This window comes from Euprymna scolopes, chromosome 37 (genome assembly GCF_053919585.1).
Source record: "Euprymna scolopes isolate OS-2025 chromosome 37, ASM5391958v1, whole genome shotgun sequence".
NCBI lineage: Eukaryota > Metazoa > Mollusca > Cephalopoda > Sepiida > Sepiolidae > Euprymna > Euprymna scolopes.
The window spans coordinates 48,592,120-48,611,499 of record NC_136518.1 but is presented as its reverse complement, the minus strand read 5'-3'; the positions used below and the strand labels follow the sequence as shown (position 1 = coordinate 48,611,499).

Sequence of the window (19,380 nt, the reverse complement as noted above, 5' to 3'; positions counted from 1 at the left end):
TGACATCTTGTGCATTACAACTTTATATATGGCACAATCACATTGAGATACTGGTTGCTGTTATATCACTAAAGTTAAGCAATGTTAAGCCTGGTTAGTATTTAAATGGGTACACAAAAGTTCATTCATATACAACTAATCAAAAAAATTAACAAAAAAAATTTTGTTTTTAAAGTGATGGTTGATATTTAATTGAAAAATTACAAAATGTCAATAAATATTATTTGTTTTTTTACTTAAGAGATTCACTAATCCTGTGTGATATTACAGTTAGCACATCAGCTATAGATTTAGCAGGACAGGAACCATATTGCATGTCACTGAGATCGTTTTTGCTGAGGTGATTGACTATTTCTCTATTACATATTACAGCATATATATATATATATATATATATATGTGTATGTGTGTGTGTGTGTGTGTGTGTGTGTGTGTGTGTGTGTGTGTGTGTGTGTGTAAACTAGCAGTTCAGCCCGGCTTTGCTTGGGCCCTATGTACTTTTCATAATTTTCCCTATGTGTAAACACACTTTATGTAAGATTTCAAATGTTTAAACCAAAATTTGTCTGAGTAATTTCATAGAGACCGCAGAGATCAATGTTTTTTTTTAACTCTGACCGCTATTTTGACCCCTTAACATTTATTATTTTGGTCTCAAATCAAAATAAAAGGTTTGACCCATGTCCAAGTTACCTACATCTAAAATTTCAAATGTTTTGACCCAAAATTGACGGAGGAATTTGGTAGAATCTGCAAAGGTCAACTCTTTCAACTTTGACCTTTTGCCAGCCAAATTTTCGCCCCAAAACTGATTAAAACGCTTGCCACATGTCTGAATACCCGTTATGTATAAATTGCAAATGTTTAGACCCAAAATTGGCTGAGTAGTTTGCTAGACACCGCAAAGGTCAAATCTTTTGAACTTTGGCCCTTTGGCAGCTCAAATTTTCGACCCAAACCAATTAAAAAGCTTGCCCTATCTCTGAATACCCTTTATGTAAAATTTCAAATGTTTAGACCAGAAATTGGTGGAGTAATTTGATAGAGACTACAGAGGTCAAATTTTTTAAAACTTTGACCCCAATTTTGACTCCTCACAATTGTTGTTTTGGGATCAAATCAAATTAAAAAGTTTGATCCATGACTAAGTAACCTACATTTAGAATTTCAAGTGTTTAGACCACAAAATTGGCGAAGGAGTTTGGTAAAGTTTTTGACGTTAAATTTGAACTCAACCTAAGATCAAAAGTCTGAAACTCAAATCCAACTGTTCTCTTCTATCTGCACTTTCCACACTGACGCCCAAAATAATGAAGACGGCTCTTTCATCTCATTTGCATACTCCCTCCCCCCTCTCGTCACATCACTTGATTTTCAGTCCATAAATACCAGGGGGCGGCCATTTTTATTTTCTCTTTTTTTTTTCTTTCCTAACACGAGCCGAACGATGCATGAGGTAAGGTTCTTTACTTTTAACCACAGTTTTCAAAGTCAAATCGTTGAACTTTAACCTCTTGACAGCCAAATTTCTGGCCTAAAACTGATTAAAAAGTTTCCCAAATCTGAATAGCCCAGATGTCCAATCTCAAGTCTGTAGACTGAAAATTGGCAGAGTTATTTTGTAGGGAAATGTACACACACACACAAACACATTTTCACTTTCATAGATATACTAGCAGTTCAGCCCGGCTTTGCTCAGCTCTTATGTACTGTTCATACGTGTGAATACACTTTATGTAATTTTTCAAATGTTTAGAACAAAATTTATCTGAGTAATTTTGTAGAGATCGCAGACGTCAATGTTTTTTTTTAATTTTGACTCCAATTTTGACCTCTTAACATTTATTATTTTGGTCTCAAATCAAAATACAAAGTTTTACCCATGTCCAAGTTACCTACATCTAAAATTTCAAGTCTTTAGACCTAGACTGAAAATTGACAGAGTTATTTGGTAGGAAAATGTACACAGATACACACAGAGAGACATTTTCACTTTTATAGACATATATACAGTAGCGTCCAAAAGTTAAGGTCATTTTCTTTTAAATGTCTTCTAACTTTATCTATGAAAAAGGGAAAAAAAAATTTTGGTGAATTTTCCAATGTTTAATAATGGTAGTTAAATAAAAAAAAATTTTTTTTTTGGTTTTTGATTCTGAATACATATCAGTTTTTTTTTTTTTTTTACATATAAACAAATTTAATTAAATTACTGGTGTCCAAAATTTAAAAAACGGGGGAAATTATTAATGAAAAAACAAAGAATCCTTTCAGTATTTAGTGAAAAGCCCCTTGTTTTCAATCACACTATGGTATCTTTTGCTGCAAGACAGAACTAATCGTTTACATGTTTTAGGGGAGATATTATTCCAGAATTTTCTTATACATTCCCATAAATCATCAAGATTTGTGGGGTTTTTTCTGTGATCTTATCAGTAATAATTTTCCAAACATTTTCACTTGGCGTTATGTCAGGTCTCTGAGCTGGCCAATCCATAATGCAAATATTGGATCCATTTAGCTCTTCTAAAACTATTTTTGCTTTATGGCATGGTGCGCTGTCTTGCATAAAGATATCAGAATCAGAAAGATTAGGAACCACATGTTCTCTAATAAATTCTCTGTACATTTGGGTATTTACTTTTCCATGAATCCTCGCAAAGGGGCCAGTTCCTTTTGAAGATATGCCCCATACCATTATACTTACCCCCTTCAAATTTTACTGTACTTTTAACGCACTTAGGGGGCAGTCTTTCACCATTTCCTTAACTTTTGGACGCTACTGTATATATATATATATATATACATATATATATATATATATATATATATATGTTTTTTTTCTCTAAGATTTGAATATCCTTTTCTTTAACCTGAACACTTTTTCAAAATTCAAGAATCCACCTAAAAAAACATGATAAAAAAATTAAAGACGCATAAAATAATTTATTTAACAAAAAGAATTTTAAAACAAAAATGATCTTCAAATAAAAAGAAGCCATAATAATTACAGTTGAAAGATTATTTTTGAAGAGATTTAAAAAAGAAAAAAAAAGAAAAAACAAGCCTAGCAAACAAGATCCACCCCCCCCCACCTCACAAGTGAAAAATTTACTTTCACCATGACTAATGTTTGTGCAAAATTAAAAAAAAAAATTCAACTTTAAGAAAAGTGCAAACAAATGAATGAGAGTTACAAGGTCCAATCGCTCCTTTGTCAGGGGACCAATAAAGTAATTCTACTCAATTATTTCCTGTCCCTTCAGAAATGCATCGGCAAAGAAATTCTGAAGAGGTTGTCCTCAAGATATTCTTTAAGTTGATTTTATGTTAAGAACAATGAAAAAATAAGATTATTCTAATGTTCTTTTTAAAGAAAGAACAGGAATAAAATTAAATACATTTGTTTTTCCAATTTTTATAAAATAAAGTTGTATTTTTATATATAACAATGATGCGGTGACGTCTACAGGGGGATCGACAAATCAGTGGCTCCGGCTATTCAGTCATATTCAAACTATATCCCTTTCTATTAACATTTTACAAAGGAGAAAATAAGAGGCAATACGGAGAATAGAAGGGTTTACATTTGACAGCAACTCTTATTTCCCTTATTTTATCCTATTCTTCTCATATCATATCTCTCCCTTCACTTATTTTGTCCTTTAATCCTCACGTTCCATGAACAATGTTTCTGACAAAGAGGGAGGATATGTTGATTTCTATCCATCCGACACTTATTAGCTAATTTTTGTTGGGAAGTGAAATTCATTTTTAACTCCTTACATCTAGTAGCTTCATACCTTGTCAGGAGCAATTTCTGTTTAAAAAGTCATATTGAGACTATCTTCATTTCTCATTCTGTTTCTCAGATTGAAAACACATAAAATAATTTATTTAACGAAAAGAATTTTTAAACAAAAACCATCTTCAAGTAAAAATACATCAAAACTACAGTCGAAAGATTATTTTTTTAAAAAGATTTGCAAAAAACTAAAACTAAAATTAAAGCAATTCTACTCATTTCCTGTCCCTTCAGAAATGCATCGGCAAAGGCATTCTGAAGAGGTTGTCCTCAAGATATTCTTTAAGTTGATTTTATGTTAAGAACAATGAAAAAATAAGATTATCATAACTTTGTTCTTTTTAACAACAAAAGAACAAATCTATATATCTATAAAAGTGAAAGTGTGTGTGTGTGTTTTTTACATAGGTATCACCACTTATCAAGGCCAAGAGGCCACTCAAGGATAAGGGTTAAAGAGTGTACAGTAGACATTGGACAATATAGTAATCATTAGTAATGAAAATTTGGTAAATTTGATAACTTATATAGAACGGCTCATCAAGAACTTACTTGTGTGTGTGTGTGTCTGTGTGTGTCTGATCACGAATAGGCTCCTATATGGTTGACTATTTTAAAAAACTGATTACATATAATGATAGAAGATGTATCGAGGATCAAGAATATATATATATATATATATATATATATATATATCTACAAAAGTAAAATTGTATGTGTGTCTGTGTGTGTACATTTCCCTACCAAACTACTCTGTCAATCTACAGACTCGTGATTTGACATAAGAGATATTGAGATTTGAGAAAAACTTTTTAATCAGTTTTGGCCAGAAATGTGGCTGTGAAGGGGTCAAAGTTCAACAATTTGAAAATTCTACCAAACTCTTCTGCCAATTTTGGGTCTAAACACTTGAAATTTTAGATGTAGGTTACTTGGACATGGATCAAACTTTTTAATTTGATTGAGCTGAAAACAATAAGTGTTAAGGGGGTCAAAATTAGGGTCAAAGTTAAAATAAATTTGACCTCTGCAGTCTCTATCAAATTACTCAGCCAAATTTTGGTCTAAACATTTGAACTTTTACGTAGAGTGTATTCAGACATAGGGCAATCTTTTTAATCAGTTTTTGGACAAAAATTTCGCTGCCAAGGAGTCAAAGTTCAAAAGATTTGACCTTTGCAGACTCTACCAAACTCCTCTGCCAATTTTGGGTTAAAACACTTGAAATTTTAAATGTAGATTACCTGGACATGAGTCAAACATATACATATGCACATAAAGTTATGAACAGTGCATATATATATATATATATATATATATATATATATATATATATATATATATATAGATATATCTATATATATAGATATATATATATGCACATAAAGTTATGAATGAGCAAAGCCAGGCTGACCTGCTAGTAGAAAAATAAAAAAGGATTTCTAAAACAAAAAAACAAACACTTTTTTTTTTTAATTTCATAAAATAGAGTATTTTATAAATATATCAGTGATGCAGTGACATACAGAAAGGTGAGAGAGGGTGGACAAACCAGTGACCCCAGGAATACAATCATATTCAAACTAACTCCTTTTCTCATACTATTTTTTAATACTAGAAATTATACTTGAGTCTTTGGGGCATACAATCAAGAAGTTGCCTCCCTCCGAGCATTACTAGGGAATCATTAGACGAATTGATTTCCTCTTTCTTTTGATTTCATAACGGTCTTATTTAAAAGAAAAATAAATTTGCATCAAATTTTCCAAAAATGTTGACTTTTGGTATTGTATTTGAAAAAACCTTATGAATAAAATGTTTATTATTTCAAACTTTAGTTTCAGGTATTTGATTAGTGATTGAGTAGTTATCCCTGGAATCCAAATTGTGGAGGCTCATGCTCAGATTATCTCCCTTTTTTTATAATATTTATCAATACTAAGACTAATCCTTGAATCTTTGGGGCATATAATAAAGGGTGCCAGGCATCAGTATGTAACATTGTACACCTTTTTTTTTTTTAATGGTGTCATTACATTTTAACGGGCTCAACACATTGTAGATTCCATCACAAGAAAACAGAAGAAAGTAAAAAACTTGACTCATTTTTTTTTTTTTTTTTTTTAACAAAAGTCTTTATATTTGGTATTTCCAGCAACGCATTTTTTTTTTTTTCTAAATATTTAAACAGTTCATTTCTCCTCTGGTTGTGTGTGAGTTTTTGTCTCTGCTATGGCGTCATCCACATCTCGAACACACGCTTTTCCTGTAACACATGCTTATCGAACACCTCTTTTTTCCGAACACCGCTTCTCCGAACACTTGTGTCCTTTTATCTCTGCTGTGACGTCATCACTTTGCACACTGGCTACGTCATTTGCATATCTTATTGCAGCTGCTGCTGCTACCAGTACAAATAAGTACCTGCATGTTACTGCATATCATTAGGAAAGAAAATATATTCTTGGTTATTTCAATACTGTAATATTTTTTTTTTTTTACACAGGCATCACCACATTATCAAGGCCGAGAGGCCACTCAAGGATAAGGGTTAAAGAGTGTACAGTAGAAATTGGACAATATAGTAATCATTAGTAATGAAAATTCGTAAAATTTGATAACTTATATGGAACGGCTCATCAAGAACTTATTTACATTAGACTTGAACACAACCATATTGTAGTCAGCCGGAAAGCAGGAAAACGGAAGACAACTCCACAGGTGTGCAGTTCTAAGAAAGAAACTTCGTTCATGGAATCTACGTTTAGGTTTAGGCACAGATAAAGAGTGGGGGGAATTATTGATAGTGTGTACAGCTAGACGAGTGTTTCTTGTGAAAGTTAGGCGAGGAGGGACCATAGAAAGTGTTATATGAAAGGGCTGTCCCCTTCTCATGTAAGTAAGAAGACATACTAGATAAGTGAAAATAATATTAGGATAAGGCTAGAATCGAACCCTGTAGGCAAGTGTTAAAGATACTAATGCAAAATGGAATGTTAGAAATTAAGTCCATTGTTAATTCTGTTAGAAATAGTTAAATATTGTTTATGTCGGAAAAAGAGTCGATTGTCATTCTTTTAGAAATCTGGATATTAAATATATCAGTTAAATGAATGCACAATGTGATTTAAAATATATTGTTTAAAAATAAGTTAAAAATTACAATTGAGGATTCTTTGTTTTGCCAAAAGTGTGTTGGACAGACATATGTAGAAAACGTGATATAGTCACGTTGATAAACATACTTATGACGTCATAAACAAAGGAGATTTCTCAATATAGGAATCTGAGGGTCCGAAGTTAGAGTTGATGAGGATCAGAGATTCAGAGCAGATCACACACGGTGATAGTCAGTTGGAAAGGAGAGCCTTTTAGAAGCGAAGGAAGGAAAATAGACCATGTAAACCAAAGTTTGAATTCCTGACATCGGTCGATTGAAGAATAAAGAAACCAACTATGTTTGTAAGTGTTTGTCTCGTGTCGTCATTCCTTAGAACAAAAAAGGTAAATGTGTTTTATCATCATCTTGTAACGAACCTTGTGTAACCTCTTCCAAGTATTATGTGTCCTCCATCAACAATAATGTATCTCTCCTTCTCTGATATGTGTTATAAGGTCTGTTGCATCATATCTCCCAGTCCGTATTAATATGAAGTACCCAAGAATCATCCCATCATCTGTTCTGAGTCTCCGTTATACATGTCCCATTAATGCGTCCCCAATATGTAGCCCTATGCAACAAAATCACCAAATCTAACCTATTATATTATTAAAAATATAACAATTATTGAGAATATATTTAGTGATATTGTTACATAGTGTTATCACTTAAGTTATCACTAGGGTTATCATAGAGGGGCACCAAATTGACGTTTGGTATATAATATAAAAGGGGAGGACCATAATTGTATTTGTTGTCATGGAATGATTATTATTAGAATGAAAGGAGATTATGCGTGTCATAAAAGAATCCCGTGTGTGTATGATCGTCTAGTTTCATATGCGGTTGTGTGTGTTCATATCTAATTGTTCATATGCTTTCGTGTGTGTGTGTTACATGCATTTTCTTCGACATACCTTACTTCATGTGTCGTCGATGTTGATCCATCTGGAATTCATCTTCTCTTGGAGGGAGACTGGTACCTGTTAGACGAAGATTTATCACTCCAAGACGATGAATTGGTTTTATAGTTTTTTATTTTCCTTCCAGATGTCGACACAGAATATGGAAGTGAATCTTGCTTGCTTTGAACACGTCAGCGTCCCCCACCCCCAGTGAAGGGGAGGGAACAGCTATTAAGCCGTCCGTCTTCTTCAAAGTCCAAATCCAGTCTCTCAGATCTAGCCAACCTGACCACGTCACTCATACGTAATCTGGTCAGCTGACCCTCGGTTCTGGTAAACGTGTCTACACTCCACGTTTACTCACCTCTCTCTCAATCCATTCTGTAACAATATCTGCACAATACCAATGTGAAAATCTGACAATTTCTTTGGTAAGCCAGTCATTCAAAAATATATGTAATATGAGATTTAGGACAAAAATAAAATGAGGAAGATATTGTAGCAGTTCTACGCCTACGTTCCATTTTCTTTTTAGTTTGATTTGGTTGTTTTACTTTACGGCATATCAACCCTTTTCGCGTTATTTGATGCCAAATTCAGTAATTTTGGAAAAAAGATTTTATGCTTCAATTTCTTTATATCTTCAAATATTTATTTACAGTGTTTGGTTTGATTGTTTTGTGGAAAACAAAAAATTATAATTATTTTTGACTTTGCAGAACAGGACTGAGTTTTGCAAAGGAAAAGGAAAAAAATCCATATGCATTTTTGACCAGTGATTACCTTATCCAGTCTGATCTGGTAGCACCAGATGCCCTAAAAGGTATTACTAACTTCAGTCCAAAGTGGATCCTGAAGCAACTAAGAAACTAAGGAGCAACCCCACATCCCCCCCCCCCAAATGGATGTATTTTAAGGTTATACCCTGGACCCTATTTTCTTATGAGCAAGTTTATCCTTCCATATAAAACCAATCAGAACACTTTTTTATACACTGGGCCCTCCTTCATAAAACTTCTCAAATCCACTTGTAATGTTAGGCTGTAAAAGGGTGTTAACTTTGATCAAAATCAGACTGTTCCTTCTTTAATGGGATTTTGTTTTAATTATCGATTTTCGATATTTATTGGATGTATTTTGATACAAAACCTATCTAAGAACACTCCCAGGCACATAAAGTATATTTGTGTGAAATTATCTTTAAAAATCGGCCCAGCTGTTTTGGAATCCATAGAGAACAAACTCACACAAAATGCATTTTATATATAAGTAGCAATAGAGATATAAAAAGAAGATATATCTCTGCATATAAAACGTAATGTCTATTTGTGTTTGTTGGTGTTAGAGAATTTAAATAAAATCTAGAAGTGTATTCTTATGTAAAATCTACCAGGAAAGATAATAATGGAAGTATTTCCGAATCTGTAAGTGGCACTTCTAAGGGGGCTAGGACATAAACCCCTTAAAATTTTAAATATATTGTATTTTTATGAAATTCAAATCAAATTTGATGGGAAAGATAATCGAACTTTGGTAATTATGTAATATGCTTAATAACAGAACAGAAATCAGGGGAAAATATATATATATATATATATATATATATATATATATATATATATATGTATATATATATGCACATTAGCAAGGAGACTCAACGTTGCCCGGAATTGAATTATTTGGGGACCCATCATAGTGCAACGGGAGAAAGCTTCACATGTCTCCCCCCACATTGACAGTCCACAATACATTCTAGTCTACATTGCACTGAAGAGAACCTACTGTTGATTTTATAAAAGTATTTTTTATATATAAATAACTAGCCTGGGTGCCCGGTGTTGCCTAGATGTTTGGAGGCGTGTGTTGAGCGAAAAAAAAAAAAAAAAAAAGTGATAGTAGGCAGGCAGGCAGGCTCGAACCTGTACCGGGAAGGAGGAAAAGAACATGAAAAAAAAATGTGACGTCTTTGCCGTTGAGTCCATTGCCAAACTAAAAGTGGTGAAGGTTTAAATTAAGGCTAGTCAATAAAAAAGAGTGGATGACGTTCAAAAATATCAGCGAAAAAAGCGACCACTCCCTGTAAAAGAGTGCCTAGTTGAGAGTGATACAAACATACATACATACATTTAAACAGACAGGTGAGATTTATATTATAGATGGCTTGAATTAAAGTTTAAAATGCAAAAGTAAAGTATCATGGTTCAATTGTGCTCTAAACAGAAATATCAAAGAACCTACTGTTGATTTTATATGCCTGGCTTTACTGCTTGTGCAGTGATAATGGCTTGAATCTAAGTTGAAAATGAAAAAGTTATAGTACAGGGTGACCCCCAAAAAAAACAAATGCTAAATGGAGGCCATCTAGAACATATGCTGTAGAACGGAGAAAAAAAAGGCCAAAGATCCTAGTGTTTTGATGTGATGTTTTGAATATAATAAACTAGTTATGACCAAAGTTTTATTTCATTCGGACAAAACACTAAGAAACGGGGCCTAATTAGAGTTGGGGTCCGTTTTTTTTTTTGGGGGGGGGGTCACCCTGTATTATTGGGCAATTGTACTTTAAACAAATACATTTCGAATGCCAAAGTTTTCCTTTCAAGTCAAAGTGAAAATAAAAGTGAAAATAAAAGTGAAACATGTCCAAACAATTAGTTTTACTTTCACTTTTTGTTTTTCTAAACAAAAGTAAATATTACTATCTTGTAGACTAACAGGGCTACCCGGTGTTACCTGGAAGGATGTAAATAACAAAATAAGAGAGTTTACAAAAAAAAAAAAAAAAATAGAGAGACTTGTGTCATTTATTTGTATATGCTCTGTAGTTACATCGGCTTCATAAATTCAAGGATTGGTATAAATAAAGGGTGAAATATAACTGAATAAGCAGATTTCTCCATAAACGTATATTCGTTGCATATTTTAGGTTTTCAATTTCCTATGCGTAAACTATACCACAAGAATGCCAAAGTTTTCTCTTCGAGTGAAAGTGAAAATAAAAGTGAGACATTTCGAAACAATTAGTTTTACTTTCACTTTTACAAAAGTAAACATTACTAGCTTATAGACTAGCAGGGTTACCTGGCGTTACCTGGAAGGATATAAATCTAATTTATAAAACACTATGCCTGTCTGTCTGTCTGTCTCCATATTTTCAAACTATCTCTTCTGAAACTAAAAGTCGCAGAGCGGCGCTAGGGGCCTCAAAGGATTGGATTTTTTATGGACCATTCTTTTATGGGTTAGTTAAAATAGTTTTTAAGGGGTCAAAATTTTAAAAAATCGTTATACATTTTTGTACCTTCATCTTAGTTTATTTTTAATCAGTTCATATGCGTGTCACATTGGTACAGTGATAACGTCACAAGCTTTGAATGCTACAGTTTTGCTTTCGGTTTCGATTCTAGCTGATGGCACTTAAATACTGTTTTTTTTTGTTGTTTTTTTTTTACTTTTGAATCATGACTATAATAATATGTACGAAATCTGGACAAATTAAAATATCATATTTAAGCATATTTCACGACCGGCAAAACCCCACCATTACTAGTAATAAAATTAGAGAGTTAAAAAAAAAATGAGATCTTTTTTTTTTTTTTTTTTTACCTCTCTCACTCTCTCTCTCTCTCTCTCTCTCCCATCATTTCACAGGAAAGGTCACTTTTTACTTGCCTCTCAACCAGAGTAAAGTCAGACACAAGGTCAGTTTTTGATGTAGGAAATATCCAACACCTCAAAAGGGGGTAGTTTACATCGGAGGAAAAATTCTTTTTTTCTTAATCGCTCCAGTCAAAAAGCATTTCACCGCCTTCAACCGAAGACAAAAACAGATACTACACTTTGAAATATTTATTTGCACAAAATATTAAAAAAAACTACAAATTGAAAAAATTAGGTACAAGACCAATCAAAAGTGTGGGGAAAATCCTTGATCACAAATACTTAAAATTATCCTACTTTTAATTAGAAATATCTGTCACCACAATACCACATTCACTCCAGGGGCTGTCCTACTTAAGTTAAACCCAAATTTGAAAAGGTTTTATTGAATCATAAATATATTATGATACTATACTTTGATCCAAACCAGAAGGCCAAGAAAAAAAATATATTAAAACTTAGTTAAGTAGAGAATTTCATTAGGAGACGAAGAGGGAATGAGTTATCAAATGTTAACTATTCTGTACTTTGGGTAAATGCAAATTTCTTTTAAAAATCTCATCTGAAAGCACTAAATACTCTTCATACCATATCATTCGTTTTTCTTTTTGGCGATTATATAAATCAGCCCCCATGGCGATCTATATTGGTTTGGTAAAATCTGGCAATTGCTGGAAGGTGACAAAACAAAATGAAACCAGAGTCTCTAAAGCGAAAAAAAAAAAAAAAAAAAAAACAAAACCTAAAACGAAAAAACAAAAACAAAACCACAAACAACACTTATTGGTTTATTTAACTTGCATACTTTTACTAATACGTTTACATTGTTACATTGTAGTGTGTGTGTGTGTGTGTGTGTGTGTGTGTGTGTGTGTGTGTGTGTGTGTGTGTGTGTGTGTGTGTGTGTGTGTGTGTGTGTGCGCGCGCGCACGCGCACTCGCGCAAATTGTTGCTGAAAGCGTATTTTGTCAAACTCGGGAATGTTTCTGTCGAACTCGGGAATATCACTTTTACAATCGATTTTTCCAGTACTTACTGCACACCACGGGTCCTTGCGGACCTTGAGTGACATTCTCCTGAAAGTGAAAGGTTCAAATCTCAGTGTGGACGACCGAAAAATACAACTGCTAATTACTTAGGATCTCTATCCGGTCATGGCTGACGGAACGAGAGCATAGTACCCCTGTGAAGTAAATTTCGTCTAAATTCCCCCGAGTTCGACGGAAACATTCCCAGAGTTTGACAAGATACGCCTGAAGAAGGTCAAAGGTTACATCGATCGAAACGTTGTGAAAACGATACTAAAGATGAGAACAGTAGTCCGAAGAATCCAAATAATACGAATAGACTAAACCTCATATAAAAAATTTAGAAACGTAAATGGTGACGCAATATTAAAAAAGAAAAATGCAACGTTTGTCTTTTTTGCTGTTTTTTGTAAAAAAAAAAAAAAAAAAAAAAAATCTAGTGTTTTTGTTTCATTTATTTTTTAGTTTTTGTTTGTTTTTATAAATTGCTGCATTTTCATACGGACGTTTATTTATTTATTTATTTTTTGTTTGTTTGTTTGCTTTTTTTTTTTTTTTGCCTTCGAGTTTTACGTCTACGCTTATTCAACGAATAGGTCACCTTCCAAAAGTCGGAAACAACTTTTCAATTTTTGGGAAAAGGTTACAATGTAGATATAAGATATATAGTACTAGCAAGAGGACCCGACATTACCTGGGATTGAATCATGATTAACGAATGTTCCACATTCCCATATTTTTATTGTCATCGAAATCAGTGAAATCGTCCATTTATCAATCAAATCGATTGATTGCCTGTTCTAGTTAGGGCCCCATCGCAGTGCACCGGGAGGAAGTTTCACATGCCTCCCTGCAGTGACTTAGTCCACATCACATTGTAGTCTAAAGAGAGAATCTACTTTAATTTAATAAACTTATTTTTTATATATAAAGGCTTGAATTAAAGTTTAAAAGTCAAGTATCATGGTGCAATTGTGCGTTATACAGAAACATTCATTTCGAATGCACCCCTGTCATATTTAAGAACCTACTGTTGAGTTTATATATCGGCCCTTTCAGCTTGTGTGGTAAGAAAACTTCTCAAATGCACTTGTGATGTTAGGCTCGCTTGTTCCTTCTTTCGTCGGATTATTTCGATTATCGATATTTATCGAAGACATTCCGATGGAAAACCTTTCTAAGAACACTGCGAGGCACATAAAGTACTTTCGTCTGAAATTTCATAAAAATTGACCCCGCCGTTTTCGAGTCCATAGGGTACGAATTCACTAACAGAAAGTTATTTTCATATAATAGTAGAGATAATGCGGTGTACGCGCGAAATTCAATAATCCATACTTGATCTCTGGACACAAAAATCAATAAAATACCATTTTTTAAAATGGCCTTTTCCCTGTTGATTTCGGTACTGGCGCTCTGTGCAGTTGCAGTTCTAAGAGGTTCAGTGAACCTCTTAGAACTGCGCCACTAGGTTCACCCTTCCAGGCTTTGCCGTCTCTCTTGGAGAAGGAGGTTACGTTATTGCTAATCGCCTCAGGCGCTCCTACCGGGAATGCCGACGGGGCTGCCCAGGCATTTTTTGCAGATCAGAGTGCTCCTTCTTGTGGGAGCTGGATCCTCAATCCTACTTTCCGATCCTAGTGTCACATTTTTCCGCCGTGGGAGAAAGATAAATACCTCAGATTTGTAAATAAACTGCCCGCATAACTACAAAAGAAAATAAATAAAAACTAGGAAAATATGGCAAACAAAAACAGAAGTTTAATCCCACCACCACCACTAATATATATAAGTAAAAAAAAAAAAAAAAAAAAAAAAAACGTTATTTTTTATTGATTGAGTGATTGATTTTTTTTCTCATGAACCCGATTTTAATTTTGTGTTTCGGCTGTTGTCATAAGTCAACTACCGAATCTATTATGGATATAGTCATGGAGGGTAATTTATATCAGTGCCAAACATTTTTGTTTCGTTTCTTTAAAAAATAAATAAATAAATAATAATCTGGTTTGGATTTTAATCATTATTTATTTCTCCTTCTGTTTGCCCTTATTAATTCCCCTAAGTTGAAATCCATTTTAAAATCTCATCTGTGAAAGCTTCCAATACTGTCCATAGTCCGCATTTTTTTTCTCTTTGTTTTTTATGTATAGATTTTCAGCAGTGCTGTGCTCAATACACGAGTAGAGCTTCTCAGCTTGGTATTAGTAGTAGTATGAAAATATGGCAATTAAGCTACACAGAGGAGGCGCCCATATTTCAATCGTCGCAGGAAATTGTTAGGCTAAGTTTTCGGACTTAACTTGACCATTTCTTATGAGAATGAAACATGGACGTTGGACGCCTCTGAGTAGTAGGGAATATATTTATAGTAAGTCACTAAGTCAGGTGAACTAACTCCACCTTACTTACCGGAAATATATTCCCATACAACTGCTGTACATTTCCGACCATATTCTCAAAATAAATGAAAATATTCTTTTTATAAATTATACTAATTAAATTTCAGTGATTGTCCAGAATTCTCCCTATATTAAAAAAAAAAAAAAAAAAAAAATTTAAATGCAGAAAAATCTTGACAATTTGGTCTAGCCAGTATGAATTGCCGGCATTTTTACAGAATCATTCATGTCAAGAAAGCGGGTTCCAACCCGTTATTTATTTATTCCTTTCGATCAGGGTTACGTATAAAAAAAAAATCTATTTCGATGGGAGTGATTCTTATTCTATAAAAATCACCCAATTAATCACTTGGTTAAAGAAATTCGTTGGAGACTATGGTCAACAAAGCGAAGCGAAAAAGCGCTTGTTCTCTTTTTAATGCATAAAAAAGTGCGCCGTTCAAAATAGGAACGGGATTCAATTAAACTAGCGATAATGGAAAAAAAAAGACGTTAGACTTTTATAAAGTGCAATCTTTCACTTAATAATCGGTGAAAACTTCATATTGATTAAATAATTACCTGATTTTTGGTAGATTTTTAAAGAGAGATCCCGTCAAAACAAACCTTACACCCCCACCTCCATTTTGTCCGTTGCTAAATTAGACCCTTCTGTATACTAAATGCGCTATTTTTTTTTTTTATCAAAGAAATATACAAGTTAAAATTCCTAAAAGATTTTGTTTATATATTAGAAAATCTTCAACGAGATATATTTATTTATTTATTTATTTATTTATTTATGTGTGCGCGTTCATTTTTTTTTTTTTTCTTAGCATTTTGTTTTTCATGGTGATGAAGCAGCCTACCGGATGCTAGATAATCACACACAATTCAAGTCATTCCAACCAAGCAATTATTTGTATTTTTCTTGCACTTGCTTCACCGGGTATATTCAACAGGTAATTTACACGCGCATGCGCGTGTGTACAATTTAAAATAATTCTGGGTTAAATTTATATCTTAAATATTAAAAATAAAAAACATAGTTACTAAATAAATAAAATAGTTTCCTATCTTATTTATATGGTGCTGATTTTATATTGAATTAAAAAAAAAATACAAAAAAATCTTTATAATGTTCGACATATTCGTCACGAAACGAAGATGCCATACTTCAAAAAATCACGTAAATTGATCAAGTATTTATTTTTTAACTAAGAAAATCAAATTTTATACGGAAGCGAGACGAGGGCCGGGAGCCGCCATATTTTAAAAAAATATGTGAAAATTCAAGAACGATAACTATAATCGACTACAGAGATTTTGTTTGTATTCAAAATAATTAAAACTTTAATCGCTAAAAAATCGAGTTTCTTAATTAAAAACAAAACTACTTGATCAATTCACGTGATTTTTAGAATATGACATCTTCGTTCCGTGACGGGTACGTACATCATAAATATTTTTCTGGATTTTTTTTTGGTATTATTATACAAACACCGTGACAGCGTTAGGGTTAGGGTTAGGATTAGGGTTAGGTTTAGGGTTAGGGTTAGGGTTAGGGGTTAGGGTTAGGGTTAATTCGCTGTCACGGTGTTTGTATAGTTTTACCTTTTTTTTTAATTAAGTGTAATCTTAAATAAGCACCTTTTATATTTTATAATTATATAAATAAGTTCGAAAAACATGTATTTTACTTAGTAAAATAAATGTTTTTCAAACTTATTTTTATTAAAAAATTCGATTTTCCTTCAGACTTTTAAACTTTAGCTTAATTAAATCCTGATTATTTTTTTCTATTATAAAAATAAAATTGCAATAATCGTTTGAATATAGATGGATATTATAAAGCTAATACAAGTGTCAAGTCAAAATTACTATTAAAAAAAAAAGGCAGTTGCGACTAAAAACTGGGGGATTCGATTTCTATTTAGAGTTTATATAAAATCGACCCTCCACTTTTGGTCCATGCTTGTTATGTACATTTAAAAGAGACGGAATACGTGCGGTTTGTGTTATGAGCGTATTTTTTTTTTTTTTTTTAAGACTGCTTGTGTAAAGACGCCGGGGGTTCGTTCTTTAACAAGCGGGCAATGGCTTGACGGGGAAAGCAAAGAATTATGAAGCGGCGTTGACTTAAAAAATTAAACGTGTGAAAAAAAAAAGAAAGAACAAAAAAGAAAAAGATGGGTTTTTCTATACATACCAGAATGAATAAACGTAAAATGTTTGGAGGCAAGGGTAGCTTCTCCAAATGGAATCCCGCCATTTCTCGCTCTCTCTCCAACTCGTTCATTCAATCTTTCTGTTTGTCTCCGCTTTTTTTTCTTCTTCTTCTTCTCTCTCTCTCTCTCTCTCTCTCTCTCTCTCTTTTAGTAGTGTTTGATATTTTTGCGCCTGTGCTGCTATCAACAGTATAAGAACGGATACCAAACTACGGAAAATTCCCTTCCTTTTTCCTTTGCTAGCTCCGCGGATAATAAGAGGAACACGTAGGCACGGGTGTGCGCACGTTCGCGCACCTGTTTCAACTCCGTCTAAATTACGCTCCTGGCCGCCTTGATTTCAAAATCATTACCGTGCACATGTTTACGGGCCTATATCAGAGTGCAATCGCGTCCGGTTTGTTCCTAGGATGCACTTCCCCTAGTCATTACCTATTCGATAAACATTACTAGGTGCTAGTGCACTTATTGATCCGCGCTATTTTTTAAATCGTATTTCCAAGTTTAATTAAACTTTTATGATATGTTTTTTTTTTATTCAATTGTAAGGTTAAAGTACAGAATAGGTACAAAACACCCTCCCCTCCCCATGTTAAGAATGGCTTTTTAAATAATAACGTTATTATTTCAGCACGGATTAATAAGTGCACTGCACTGCCACTGCACTATTATCTATTACTATTAGTGATATAAATTATTTTAAAGGAAATGCAGTTAGGAAATTCGTGCTAAAGTTTGGGTTCTTATTTTTAAAAAAAAAAAAAAAAAGTGATAGAAAAATCTTTATGATGTACGTACCCGCAAGGGAACGGAAATGTCATATTTTAAAAAATCACTTAGATTGATGAAGTAGTTTTATTTTTATAAAGAAAATAATTGTTAAACGATTTAAAACGATTAATGTAAAATTGGAAGCATTATATGATATCGCAATTATTGTGGACTTATCTTTCCTAGTTTTTTTGTTGTTGTTGTTGTTGTTTGTTTGTTTTTTAAGATGGTGACGCTGACAGTCCCTTTTTGCTTACTCATAAATTTGATTTTTTTTTTTTTTTAGTTAAAAATAAAAGTACTTGAACAATTTACGTAATTTTTGGAATATGACAACTTCGTTTCATGACGAGTACATACGTCATAAAGATTTTTTCTGTATTTTTGTTTTATAAGTACCTATCTACTATGCCGCCCCACGGGACAGAGTTAGACAGGGTCGTTTTTTAACATTTACAGTTTACGGACCGTGCTGAAGTAATAACGTTATTATTTAGAAACTGATTCTTAACATGGGGATAGAACATTATTAACTATTATGTGCTAACAATTTAAGAAACAAAATTCCTTTTCTAGTCTGATTACAGCAAATGTTGCAACCATTTAAGCTACTCCTCTTTGGGGGGTAGGGTAGTCCGATTCCTTCATATTAAACTGACCTCATGACTAACCGCATATATATGTCGAGTGATCAGAAAGTCCATTTCGGGTAGGGTAAACGATCAAAAACTACTCTTTCGACTGGGACAAAGCAGGGATCCGAGCATCGATTGTGAAAAGAGAGAAACACAAATGAACCATGATAGTTGATTTGGTGCTGCTGCTGCTGCTGCTGCTGCTGTTGTTGTTGTTGTTGTTGAAGCATCGTGATGATGATCATTTGTTTCCGAGGGCTGAAAGGCGTGAAGGTGTCAATCGACCGTACAACTAACAAAGTAGACACAAGGCAAGGAAAGTGAGGGCAATAGAAAAGAGGAATGAAAAACACAAATATTCAGTTTAAGACAATAGGATATCGTGTTTTATTGTTTACCAAGGAAAAGATAATATGTATGGCAATGAATTCAGGATCAGCTACAATGAGAACGGGCGTCTCGAAAGGTTGAGAGTCATGGGTCCTTGATGTAGCAAGTGGCAGCCAGACATCAGTGAGCACTGGTATAGGTAGCAGAATGTCATTGAGCACTGGTATAGGTAGATGGACGTCAGTAAGCACTAGAAACCAGTAACTGGAAGCACCGTAGTTGCAGGAGTGAACTAGGGTTGCAGGAAGTGAGCTGGAGGCTGCAAAAGTAATCTGGGGAGTGAACTGGAAGCACCGGTCACTCCAGAAGTGAACTGGAGTCACTGAAAGCTACTGGAGTTGCTGGAAACTGCAGGAATAAGCTGGGGCCACTGGAGTTGTTGGAAGCTGCAGGAACTGGAGTAGCAGACTGTGAGGA

General features: G+C 33.6%; 1 protein-coding gene across 1 annotated transcript in view; it reads right to left on the bottom strand.

Annotated features, from left to right (window-relative positions):
- Window positions 1-17,391, bottom strand: part of LOC145261150 (uncharacterized) — a 76,110-nt gene extending 58,719 nt beyond the window's left edge. The window contains exon 1 of the mRNA XM_080119449.1: window positions 17,149-17,391. Within this exon, the coding sequence (XP_079975575.1) occupies window positions 17,149-17,238 (90 nt within the window). The 5' untranslated portion in view covers window positions 17,239-17,391. The remainder of the gene's footprint in view (window positions 1-17,148) is intronic.
- Between the last annotated feature and the right edge of the window lie 1,989 nt (window positions 17,392-19,380).